General features: G+C 37.2%; 1 protein-coding gene across 3 annotated transcripts in view; it reads right to left on the bottom strand.

The window, feature by feature from the left end:
• The window catches only part of eif2b3 (eukaryotic translation initiation factor 2B, subunit 3 gamma), a 112,132-nt gene extending 98,896 nt beyond the window's left edge, over window positions 1-13,236 (bottom strand). Inside the window, exons 1-2 of one of the 3 annotated variants that reach the window (XM_079820049.1) lie at window positions 13,141-13,236; window positions 5,143-5,299 (exon numbers count right to left, since the gene is read on the bottom strand). In XM_079820049.1, coding sequence (XP_079676175.1) covers window positions 5,143-5,290 — 148 coding nt within the window. In that variant the 5' untranslated portion in view covers window positions 5,291-5,299; window positions 13,141-13,236. Of the gene's footprint in view, window positions 1-5,142; window positions 5,300-8,384; window positions 8,666-13,140 lie in introns of those variants that run through there. The other 2 variants (XM_079820047.1, XM_079820048.1) reach the window with 2 other exon arrangements.
• Between the last annotated feature and the right edge of the window lie 531 nt (window positions 13,237-13,767).

Raw genomic sequence — 13,767 nt, 5'->3', positions numbered from 1 at the left:
ATTCACTGGATGGTCATATACAAGTTCACCACTAGATGGAGGAAAATATCACACAGTGTAGCTTTAAAGGGTTAGTTCACCCAAAAATGAAAATTCTGTCATTAATTACTGACCCTCATGTCGTTGGACACCCGTCAGACCTCCGTTCATCTTCAGACACAAATGAAGATATTTTAGTGTAAATCTGATGCTCTGAAAGGCCTCCATTGGCTCAATGCACTTTACACTCTCAAGACCCTTAAAAGACACTAAAGACGTCGTTACAAAGTCCATCTCACTACAGTGGTTCTACAATAACTTTATGAATCGGCGAGAATAGTTTTTGTGCGCAAAAAAACCCCTAAATAACAACTTATATAGTGATGACGATTTCAAAACACGGCCTCATGAAGCTTCGAAGCGTTATGAATCAGTGAGTCGATTCATGATTCGGATCGCGTGTCAAACCGCTGAAATTTGGTGATTCAAACTGCTGAATCGACTCACTGATTCATAACGCTTCGAAGCTTCATGAGGCCGTGTTTTGAAATCGTCATCACTATATAAGTCGTTATTTAGGGTTTTTATGCAGACAAAAACTATTGTCGCCGATTCATAAAGTTATTGTAGAGCCACTGTAGTGAGATGGACTTTGTATCGACGTCTTTAGTGTCTTTTAAGGGTCTTGAGAGTGTAAAGTGCATTGAGCCAATGGAGGCCTTTCAGAGCATCAGATTTACACTAAAATATCTTCATTTGTGTCTGAAGATGAACGGAGGTCTGACGGGTGTCCAACCACATGAAGGTCAGTAATTAATGACAGAATTTTCATTTTTGGGTGAACTAACCCTTTAAGATCAAGTTCTCTGCATCAAGCCATCCCATAATATCCATCATCGCTCACATTAATGCACGGCTCAGTGACTGTACAGCATGTGTGTAAGACTGCAATAAAATTATAAAGTCATTATCACAAATAAATATCTCAAACAAGTGGCTGTGTCTATTGGGTTATTAAGTCTGACGTCATGTGGCAGAGCTTCCGGGTCCAAGCACTCTCTCTCATACCACAAGAAAAACAACAAGCGGTGCTAATATACACACACAATGTGGTGTAATACTACAAAAAAAATTATAATCATAACCTTTATCTCCATACCAAAATTCCAGTGATTCATCTTGTATAAATCGTTAAAATATGAATGTCTGTGACGCTGTGAGCACAGAGACTGTTGAGTAGACTGTAAGCATTTAACATTTTTAAAAATGTTTGATGTTTAATATGATTAAATATCACTCATAAACGGCCGTCAATGGCATTCTCGAGTGAAACGAGTTGAGGCTTGGACCCAGAAACGGCGTTCATTACATCATGACTTAACAAGCGGAGACTGTATTCTAAAATGATCTGATTTTTATTAATAATTTTTTTATTTTATTATTTATTAAAAAGAGCTCAGGCTCATGTAACCAGAAGTGTTAAGAAGACTTGCCTCATGGCTTTACATTATCTTAACAATCAAAGCAATTCAACATTACACTAAATATTTGGGCAACAGATTATCACAAATGTTTTATGTCAATATACAGTCATTGACTGAACATATTTGGGTTCTGTGTAAGCACTGAAAACGTTGAGATACCATCGCAGTAGTTTCGTGTGTGTGTGTGTGTGTGAACGTCATGGCAACGTACAACACACAACCTCACGCGGGAAACACTTCACGTAACGCATAAATGTGTGTAACTAACGTAAATCAAGCAAGCTAGTATGATCGGCCACGAAGTGTTGGTGAAAACATTAGCGGACCGGAAGGATTTTTCCCAGAAAACTTCTTGCACAGAATAAATTCAAGCACTTTTATGTTTATTTTATTGATTTAGTTTCCAACTTTCATGGATTTCAAGGACCCGTGGGAACCCTAGTCTATAAAAATCTTTGTTTACAATTAAATGGGGGCTGTCAAAAACACATTTTGACGTCAAACTATTTTTAAAAAAGAATTTAGAGTTTAAACAAGCATTAGTAATTCAAAAATACGGTTGCGACATCAATAACATGTTAAGTGCAAATATAATGACTTTAGGGTGCATATATTTACCTCTCTAAGGTTGTTTCCCCTCTCTAATTAACAAGCAATGACCACTGGATGGCTTTTCTGAGGTATATGTTATGTCAGGTGACGTTGTTGACATCTTTCCGCGATTGAAACACGAGAGACGTACAGTTGTACTGCATCTTTTTATTCATGCTATAACTCCTAGTAAAGAGGAAGAAACGGTCCGCGATCTGTCGGGCGTTAAAGCGACATTTGTTTAAATTGCATAATAAAATGAAGCTAATTTGTAATGTTGGACTAAATCGACCACCGAAGGAGTTAAAACTAAATCGGAATTGAGAGGAACAGAAACTAATTTTCACTGGATGGTCATATACCTTTACACCACTAGATGGGGGAAAATATCACACAGTGTAGCTTTAATATTAATGTGAATGGTTTTCTTGTATTAGCCTTCGGGTATTTCTTACTAATTGCTCACACTGATACTCATTGATGGTCAAATGTGACCATACACCTTAACTATTTTTCAATTAAATAAATGTTCTATATTTTAGTTCAATAATATTTATTGAACATTTTGAGGAGATCTTTTGGTACTAAATAGGCCTATTTGTCCAATAATTATCGTCCATTAATGACCATTTAATGAATTAAAATATTTTTCTTCTAATATTTTTCTTATTTATATTACAATTAGTGTAGTAATTAAGGTTAAAATAGAGAATTCCAATGCAAAGAGGCAAATTAGAGTCATTTTGTGGCTGGAAAAATAATAATGTTCATTTGTAAAGCCATGGTTTACCCACTATAAGTGCCTTTGTGGCTCTTTATTAAATATACAAGTATCTAGTTGCTCAAAAAAGTATTGCAGATCATAACTGCTTACTTATTTTTAGGTTTTTGCATTTGAATAAATATTTAGACATGATCAAACACTAGATTTCATTAAATGTGAAATTTTAAAACGTTATTAACTTGCATCCTAATATTTTTAATGATACTTATATAAAGCACACACACAAGTGAATATTAATGCGAGCTAATATAATTTAACCCGATAAAAGTTTAAAAGGCAAACTTATTTCTCCTTATATGTACAGTAGGATATATATATACTGAATCAAGATCGAAATGGATATTTGTGCCAATCACCAACCCCAAATAATAAATAAAGACTATGGCAACATATTTTATGATAATATAAATGCCAGTTAGTGTTAGTGAGAGGGTGCGGGTTCGCACTATCATTTTAAAATTATATAAAATATCTAAGATTGGATTTAGTTTGCATTTTGGATTATATTTATAAGATACACACTTAATACTCTTTCTCCAAAAGGTTTGAATATGGAGTTTGATTTGAAACCTTTTTTGTGAATATTTGCTATTTCTTTTTGGATTTTTATTTTTCATGTATAGTTATAAAAATCCCCCTTTTCTTTTGGTTCTTTTTCCCTGCTAGTAAATTGTTTACGATGATATTTTGAATTATATTTGGGTTTGTAAATTATGTTTTTTTTAATATCTATTATTTTAATTTGTATTGGATGATTGGGTAATCAGCTCATTAATGAGGTCAGGGGCCTGTACCACGATGGTAGTTTAACAAACTCAGGGTTACAGGATTAGTTTAGAGTAGACAAAACCAAACCAATCTATTCAGGCTTTGTTGGTCCCATGATGCTGATCATCAGCTTCCTCTGTCAACTCAGGCTTTGATCCGGAGTTTAGCTGTGACATCAGCAGTGAACAGCCAATCACACGCTGTGGATCAGTGAAACTGAGATTTATTTCTCTCTTCTGCAGAATATTACATGATTGAAAAATATTAAGAATTTAAACAAATAGACAGGAAGAAAAGAGCTGTCTATGAAAGAGGATAACTTAAAGAAATATATTATACGTCAATGCAAGTAAAAGTTATGAAGTTAGTTTAGTTGATATATAGAGAGAATTGAACATTTAAGATCACATGTAGTCATTTTTATAGCTTTATTTATTGATTTTAAAGCTTATTTGTATGACCTTTATATAGGCTATTTATATGAATTATAACTAAGTGCCTATTAATGATTGATTAACTAAAATATATACGGGTATAATTAAATAAATGATATCTAAATCATTCAAAAGTATTATTATTATAAATAAGCATTGTTAAAAGCCAGACGTGTTAGTCTTTAAAAACCATTAGCTAGTGACTTTTAATTTGGATAGAAAAAGAGGGAGTGTCTTTATTGCATCAGAGGCGTGTCACTTTGCTCACAGCTGATTGGTCCAATTTCAGTTTGAGATCTCTTATCCAGAACATAACCTGCCCTGGAGCAGGTTAGCCGTGGAGAGTAAGTTACTATGGAGATGAACACAGCTAAAAGCCAAACCACTTTAATGGTACCTTAAACCCAGGATTGGCACAAACTAAGCTTAAACATATCTGGCTAGCAGCTAAACCGGCTTCATGGTATCGGCCCCAGGTGTGATGGTTCACACAGATATAAATTCTCCCGGTTTGTGCTTGTTGTTTGACCCTTTTGGGTTGAAACGTTGCATGTTTTAATAAATCTTTGGGGGCAGTATTAACAGTGTGCAGATTTATGTTTACTTTGATTTATTCTTTATTGAATCTGTAAAAGTCTCATTGGATGTGCGCACAATTCTTCCTCTTTATTTATTTATTTGTCAGGGACAATGCAGCGCACATTATTACATACATAATTATCATGGACAAAGCCATAACAAAAAATGTGTAGATGTCTGTTGCATAAAAGGTTTCTAGCCGATAGGCGAATTTGCAACCCCAGTCCCTAGTCAGGCCTTTCTAAAAACAAATACCCGATATATTTACATAACCACATTACACGTTATATTTATAAGATCTCACGACTCCTAATAAATGCAATTTCAACTATTTCTGAAGTGCTTCTATTATAAAGAACACCGCTTTCTCGTATTATGCAGTTAAACAGCCAGTCTTTTTATTCTCTGAAACTTCACAGAACCTTCTGGAGGACGCCTGAGATATATATACACCCTTCTTCACTAATCGCATCAATGTCACGTTTATTGAACATGTTTTGTGATATGACAGCATCTTCTTTACCTTCAAAGCCTACTTTCTCCAGCAGGTTGAGCGGGTACCAGATGAGGGGTCTGTTCCCCACAGGAAGCAGAGGTTTAGGGGTGTTATAGGTGAGGTCCATCATCCTGGAGCCTCCACCTGCTGCCATCAGCACCGCCTGAAGCTCCATCCTCAACACCTGCAGGACACAACAACACACACTCAGTCAGATGGACACAACAACACACACTCAATCAGATGGACACAACAACACACACTCAGTCAGATGAACACAACAACACACACTCAATCAGATGGACACAACAACACACACTCAGTCAGATGAACACAACAACACACACTCAATCAGATGGACACAACAACACACACTCAATCAGATGGACACAACAACACACACTCAATCAGATGGACACAACAACACACACTCAGTCAGATGAACACAACAACACACACTCAATCAGATGGACACAACAACACACACTCAATCAGATGAACACAACAACACACACTCAATCAGATGGACACAACAACACACACTCAATCAGATGGACACAACAACACACACTCAATCAGATGGACACAACAACACACACTCAGTCAGATGAACACAACAACACACACTCAATCAGATGGACACAACAACACACACTCAGTCAGATGAACACAACAACACACACTCAATCAGATGAACACAACAACACACACTCAGTCAGATGAACACAACAACACACACTCAGTCAGATGAACACAACAACACACACTCAATCAGATGGACACAACAACACACACTCAGTCAGATGGACACAACAACACACACTCAATCAGATGAACACAACAACACACACTCAATCAGATGGACACAACAACACACACTCAATCAGATGAACACAACAACACACACTCAATCAGATGGACACAACAACACACACTCAATCAGATGGACACAACAACACACACTCAATCAGATGAACACAACAACACACACTCAATCAGATGGACACAACAACACACACTCAATCAGATGGACACAACAACACACACTCAATCAGATGGACACAACAACACACACTCAGTCAGATGAACACAACAACACACACTCAATCAGATGGACACAACAACACACACTCAATCAGATGGACACAACAACACACACTCAATCAGATGGACACAACAACACACACTCAGTCAGATGAACACAACAACACACACTCAATCAGATGGACACAACAACACACACTCAATCAGATGGACACAACAACACACACTCAGTCAGATGAACACAACAACACACACTCAGTCAGATGAACACAACAACACACACTCAGTCAGATGAACACAACAACACACACTCAATCAGATGGACACAACAACACACACTCAGTCAGATGAACACAACAACACACACTCAATCAGATGGACACAACAACACACACTCAATCAGATGGACACAACAACACACACTCAGTCAGATGAACACAACAACACACACTCAGTCAGATGAACACAACAACACACACTCAGTCAGATGAACACAACAACACACACTCAATCAGATGGACACAACAACACACACTCAGTCAGATGAACACAACAACACACACTCAATCAGATGGACACAACAACACACACTCAATCAGATGAACACAACAACACACACTCAATCAGATGGACACAACAACACACACTCAGTCAGATGAACACAACAACACACACTCAATCAGATGGACACAACAACACACACTCAGTCAGATGAACACAACAACACACACTCAATCAGATGGACACAACAACACACACTCAGTCAGATGGACACAACAACACACACTCAATCAGATGAACACAACAACACACACTCAATCAGATGGACACAACAACACACACTCAGTCAGATGGACACAACAACACACACTCAATCAGATGAACACAACAACACACACTCAATCAGATGGACACAACAACACACACTCAATCAGATGGACACAACAACACACACTCAATCAGATGGACACAACAACACACACTCAATCAGATGAACACAACAACACACACTCAGTCAGATGGACACAACAACACACACTCAATCAGATGAACACAACAACACACACTCAATCAGATGGACACAACAACACACACTCAGTCAGATGGACACAACAACACACACTCAATCAGATGAACACAACAACACACACTCAATCAGATGGACACAACAACACACACTCAATCAGATGGACACAACAACACACACTCAATCAGATGGACACAACAACACACACTCAATCAGATGGACACAACAACACACACTCAGTCAGATGGACACAACAACACACACTCAATCAGATGAACACAACAACACACACTCAATCAGATGGACACAACAACACACACTCAATCAGATGAACACAACAACACACACTCAATCAGATGGACACAACAACACACACTCAGTCAGATGGACACAACAACACACACTCAATCAGATGAACACAACAACACACACTCAATCAGATGGACACAACAACACACACTCAATCAGATGGACACAACAACACACACTCAATCAGATGGACACAACAACACACACTCAATCAGATGAACACAACAACACACACTCAGTCAGATGAACACAACAACACACACTCAGTCAGATGAACACAACAACACACACTCAATCAGATGAACACAACAACACACACTCAATCAGATGGACACAACAACACACACTCAGTCAGATGGACACAACAACACACACTCAATCAGATGAACACAACAACACACACTCAATCAGATGGACACAACAACACACACTCAGTCAGATGGACACAACAACACACACTCAATCAGATGAACACAACAACACACACTCAATCAGATGGACACAACAACACACACTCAATCAGATGGACACAACAACACACACTCAATCAGATGAACACAACAACACACACTCAATCAGATGGACACAACAACACACACTCAATCAGATGGACACAACAACACACACTCAATCAGATGGACACAACAACACACACTCAATCAGATGGACACAACAACACACACTCAATCAGATGGACACAACAACACACACTCAATCAGATGGACACAACAACACACACTCAGTCACAAACACTGAATAAGACACGCTTTTTAAGACATTACTCATGACAGGACTCTTGTTTCATCATCTATCGTTACACCACGTTAACTGAGACGTTATTTAACAACATATTAACAATTATGTGTTAACGTTTATAAAGGTAACGCACACTCCACTTGCCTCTATTGGTCGTCCAAATGTTTATGATCAGTAAAGTATCGAGTCCGTGCACGTGAAAAACTGCTAAATGTGGATCAGTCTGTCACTGGACTCGCTATCTTCAAACACGTACTGCTAAAAACGAATCTAACTATTTAAACACAAAGAATACGAATAACTAAAAATCCTCTGAATAGTTTATATGTAGTAGTCTACAATAAATAACAAGATATTTCCAGATAATGACATAAGACCCGTCGCTTTTAAATGGGTCGTGCAGGAATCACGACCAGAAACTTTAGTTCCGCCTTGAGATTCAGTTCCTCTTTTTGACAAAGCGCTTCCATTTGTTTACTGTTGTTCGTATATATGCAAAGGTTATCGATATTTGTATTTATATAATAGCCTACTGCCTTTTCTTTTATAACCTACAATACTAAACGATAGCCTCCTGTATTGTTTGTGTACAAGAAAAAGAGCGTTTACAGCATAATGTAAAATATTTTGTGTTCGTGTATGCATTAATATGCAGTTTTTGTTTTTGTTTGTATAATTTAACTAGGTAAAGGATTTTGAGAAGGGGTTATGATGCAAGCTATGTTTAAATTAATAGGAAAACAAGCATAAATGTAAGAATACAGATTATAACAATACTTTTTACACATATGTAATAGATACTGAATTTAACCGTTCGTTTCCTGTTTCATAGCATCTCACCCCTAGCATAGTGGCATAAACTGACTGAAAGAATATTGAATGCTTCTTGGAGTGTTTAAATAGTCTATCAAATATTGATGTATTATAGTTTTACAGCTGTAGTTAACTATATTGGCAGAATATTACCATGATTAGGGTTGGGTACCGTTCACATTTTAACTGGTACATGAAATTCGGTGCCAGTACACAACGGTACCTTTTTTTATTTATTTATATGAAAATATTTTCCACATATTTTCTGGTAATCATATAAAGACATAAAACATAAATGTATCTTTTAATTTAAGATAAGTGCTGCACACCTGATCTGTATACTGATCAAATTAAAACATGGAAGAAAATTTTTGATTTATTACTTAAAAAAATGATTATTTACTTTTATTAAATTAGTGTTAATATTATTATTACATTGAGGCGTATCTAAATTCTGCTGTACAACAGGGATATATTTGTCAAGTTAATCCGAACTTTTATTTTGACGGGTTGCTGTGAAGACCTTTGAGTTTCTGTGTTTATATGTGACGGTAGTTTTTCCTCAAATGAAACGGTAAATGCTGAAGAGCGGCTCTGGAAATGAAGTTCATGCGTTGAAGTCCTCATATGAGATGGAAACACTCGACCATCACGTGCGATTCAGTGTGTGTGTGTGTGTGTGTGTGTGTGTGTGTGTGTGTGTGTGTGTGTGTGTGTGTGTGTGTGTGTGTGTGTGTGTGTGTGTGTGTGTGTGTGTGAGGTAAATGAACCGCACATCTGTGCCATCCATTCACACAGAGACATGCAGGATTCATATTTAAATAGTCTTTTTGCAATATTCACGGACACTAGTCTATATCACCAGATACGTTCTCAGGTACCGAAATTTGACACAGCTTGAGTTAAAGGTGCACTGTGTAAAACACAGCTCGCCCCTCCCTTTTGAAGCACATAGAGAAGCTACGGTGGCCAACACAGGACAAAAATGTGGTCATCTGAGACAGCAGAGAGTGACTAGCGCTCTGTAGAGAAGTTTGTCCCTTTAGGGCCACTGTAGAAACATGGCGGCACAAAATGGCGGCTTCACTGTAAGGGACCCGCGGTGTGTGTAGATAGAAACGGCTCATTCTAAGGAAATAAACACATAATAGTTCATTTTGTAAGGTCTTTATACTCCACTGAAAACATAGTTATGTATTATATTGCAATTTCTGTCAATAGATCCTCATAAATGCTACACACTGCTCCTTTAAATCTGTACTCTGTACTGACGTAATTCTGTCTTTTTTTTTTTTTCTATGACAAGATTTCCCATAAATTCTGTGCTGTGTATTTTCTGGTAATCAAATAAAGACATAAAACATTAATCTATCTTTTCATTTAATTAAACTTTGTGTCAAACAACGTGCTGCACACCTGAGCTTTATACTGTTAAAATTAAAACATGGAAGAAAAATTGTGATTTATTACCCAAAAAATTTAGTTTTGATAATTTATTATTATTAAATTAGTGTTAGTATTATTATTACATTGCGGCGTATCTAAATTCTGCTGTACAACAGTAATATATTTGTTAAGTTAAACCGAACTTTTATTTTGACAGGTTGCCGTGAAGACCTTTGAGTTTTTGTGTTTATGATATGACGGTAGTTTTTCCTCAAAAGACAGGATAAAATGCTCATGAAGAGCGGCTCTGGAGATGAAGTTCATGCGTTCATGTCCTCTATGAGACAGCAGAGATGGAAACACGATCATTACGCGCGATTCTGTGAGTGTGTGTGTGTGTGTGTGTAAATAAAGGTAAATAAACCGCGCCTCTGTGCCATTTGTTCACACAGAGACATGCAGGATTCATATTTAAATAGTCTTTTTGCAATATTCACGGACACTAGTCTATATCACCAGATACGTTCTCAGGTACCGAAATTTGACACAGCTTGAGTTAAAGGTGCACTGTGTAAAACACAGCTTGCCCCTCCCTTTTGAAGCACATAGAGAAGCTACGGTGGCCAACACAGGACAAAAATGTGGTCATCTGAGACAGCAGAGAGTGGCTAGCGCTCTGTAGAGAAGTTTGTCCCTTTAGGGCCACTGTAGAAACTGTGTTTGCATAGTACTCTGATTTTGCATTTGACTGATTTTATTCATTTTGAGGAGTACAGAATCTTTATTGTGCAAGTGAGATAAATAAATGCTCACATTTAGTCTAGAACTACAATAACCATCATGTTCACACACACACACACACACACACACACGCCTCTGCACTTATTCTTCTCAACATGGGGGCAGGAGAGCTGTCAGTCAAATTAATGTGAAAAAGAAACTCAGATATTTTGTTGTAAATTTGAAAAGTAATGCGTTACTTTACTAGTTACTTGGAAAAAGTAATATTATTACGTAACTCAAGTTACTTGTAATGCGTTTCCCCAACACTGTTTACAAGTTACAGATCACCCAGGTCGTTTAAGGCCCGGGTATACTTCACTTACCGCGCCCGGACGCGTCACGCACGCAGCCCTGTCCGCGCGTCTTTCAAAGTATACTACACAACGGATGCGCGCGGAGGATCGCGTTCGACACATGCGCAGTAAAAAAGTGTCTATGCTCTACCAGACATCGGAGGGCAGCACTGAGTCCTGTCATCAACGGGACATTCGCTGGGCATGATCGGAGAAGAACTGTAGTGGATCCACCATTGCAACATAGTTTTGAAGAAACACTGAAGAATCAAAAATTCTCTCTTTTTTTTCAAGCGTGTTGTTTTTAAACCGGTCTTGTGTGTACTGTGCGTATTGCCACCTAGTGGACTCTTCTGTACTGCTGGCGCATGCGCTGTTGCACGCGGACCGTCCGCGCGGTCTCAAAATTTGGGCTGCGCGCGAACGGGGTGTGCGGCCGGCCGCGAGCCCTCCGAATGACGAAAATTACGTCATGCGGGCGGTGCACGAACACGGATGGCCGAAGTATACCCGGGCCTTTAAGATTGTTTGAAAATGTCGAGTTTGATGACGTTTTATATTATGCAGGGCTGTCAAAAGATTAATCGCGATTAATCGCATCCAAAATAAAAGTTTGTTTTTACATAATATATGTGTGTGTACTCTGTTAATTATTATTTATATATAAATACACACACAAGCATGTATATATTTAAGATTTTTATATATATATATATATTAGGGGTGTAACGATTCGTTTTAACAACGATTCGATTCGTATCACGATTTGAGGTTGTCGATACGATTCAAGGACGATTTTGGTTCATTTAGAACGATACGATCCGAAACGATTCAGTGACCTGAAATCGATTCAGTAACTTTTTAGCCAAAAATTGTGTGACTGAAATAAATATCTGGATACTGGTCAGTGCAGGTAAAGTTTCCTAGATTCCAGTTGTTTCTTGTAAGGGAATCAGGTATCAATTAATTATGGATATAAACAAACAAGTAAACAACAATTAATGGCAAATGCATTCAAATTTTATTTGAATAAAGTGCAACCAACAGTTTAGGTTGAATTAACAGGAAGATAACCTTTTCTGCTCTCATTTTCAATATTCAATACATATTCAATAAAAGCACAGTAAGTGCAACCAACATTTCAACAGTAGGTTAACCTGCTACTTCTGCTTTTGTTATCCAACATAATAATATTACAATATTAATATCAAAAATAAAGTGCAACTAACTTCTCTTCAGGTTTAATTAATAGTAGGTGTACCTGTTACTTTTGCTGTTGTTTTTCAACATTAAAATAATACAAATACAATATTAATATCAAAAATAAAGTGCAACCAACATTTCTTCAGTTTGAATAAACTGGCTGAACCTGCTACTACTCTCAGTTTAATAAACAAACAATATTTAACAAAAGATAAAATGTAACCAACTACTCTTCAATGACTCTACATATTTCTTTTTCAAAAATATCAACATGATCTGACCGCAGAACTCTTCTCTGTGTGTTCACTATATCACCAGCAGTACTAAAACTCGCTCTGCTGGCACACTGGTCCCAGGAATGCACAGGTAACATTTAGCAAGGGTTGAAAGTACAGGTAACACGTTACTAACTTAGCTCTTTCTCCTGGTGGCTTGATAATTTCTCGCTCGTTGGCTTCTCCTCTGCCATCCGCCATGCTGTTTTGTTTTCTTAGCGCTGCTGCTGGTGCGTGCGTGGCGATGATGTCACAGATAGGCAGACTGAATCGAGTAACGTTTAACGCCTTTATCATTAAAAGTGCTAAGAAAAAACATCCATTTAAAGTCTGACGTGCTTAAATCCAATGCGTTATTTCCTATGATCGATACAATCGATTGATTACCTTTTAAAACGATGTTAGATCGATATATGTCGTCCGGAAGGCCAACTTGCCGAGCACAGATCGATGTAGTTAGATCGTAGGAAAATAAATCGATACATCGATGTAGTAGATGAATCGTTACACCCCTAATATATATATATATATATATATATATATATATATATATATATATATATATATATATATATATATATATATATATATATATATATATATATATATATATATAATTAACAGAGTACACACACATATATTATGTGAACACAAACTTTTATTTTGGATGCGATTAATCGCGATTAATCTTTTGACAGCCCTAATATTATGTATTGTTAACATAAGTATTTATTAACATAATCAGCACGCAGCTAATGGATGT

This window comes from Gobio gobio (assembly GCF_949357685.1).
Source record: "Gobio gobio genome assembly, chromosome: 6".
NCBI classification, from domain to species: Eukaryota; Metazoa; Chordata; class Actinopteri; order Cypriniformes; family Gobionidae; genus Gobio; species Gobio gobio.
Note: the sequence above shows the minus strand (reverse complement) of the source record. Positions and strands in the feature narration are given on the sequence as shown.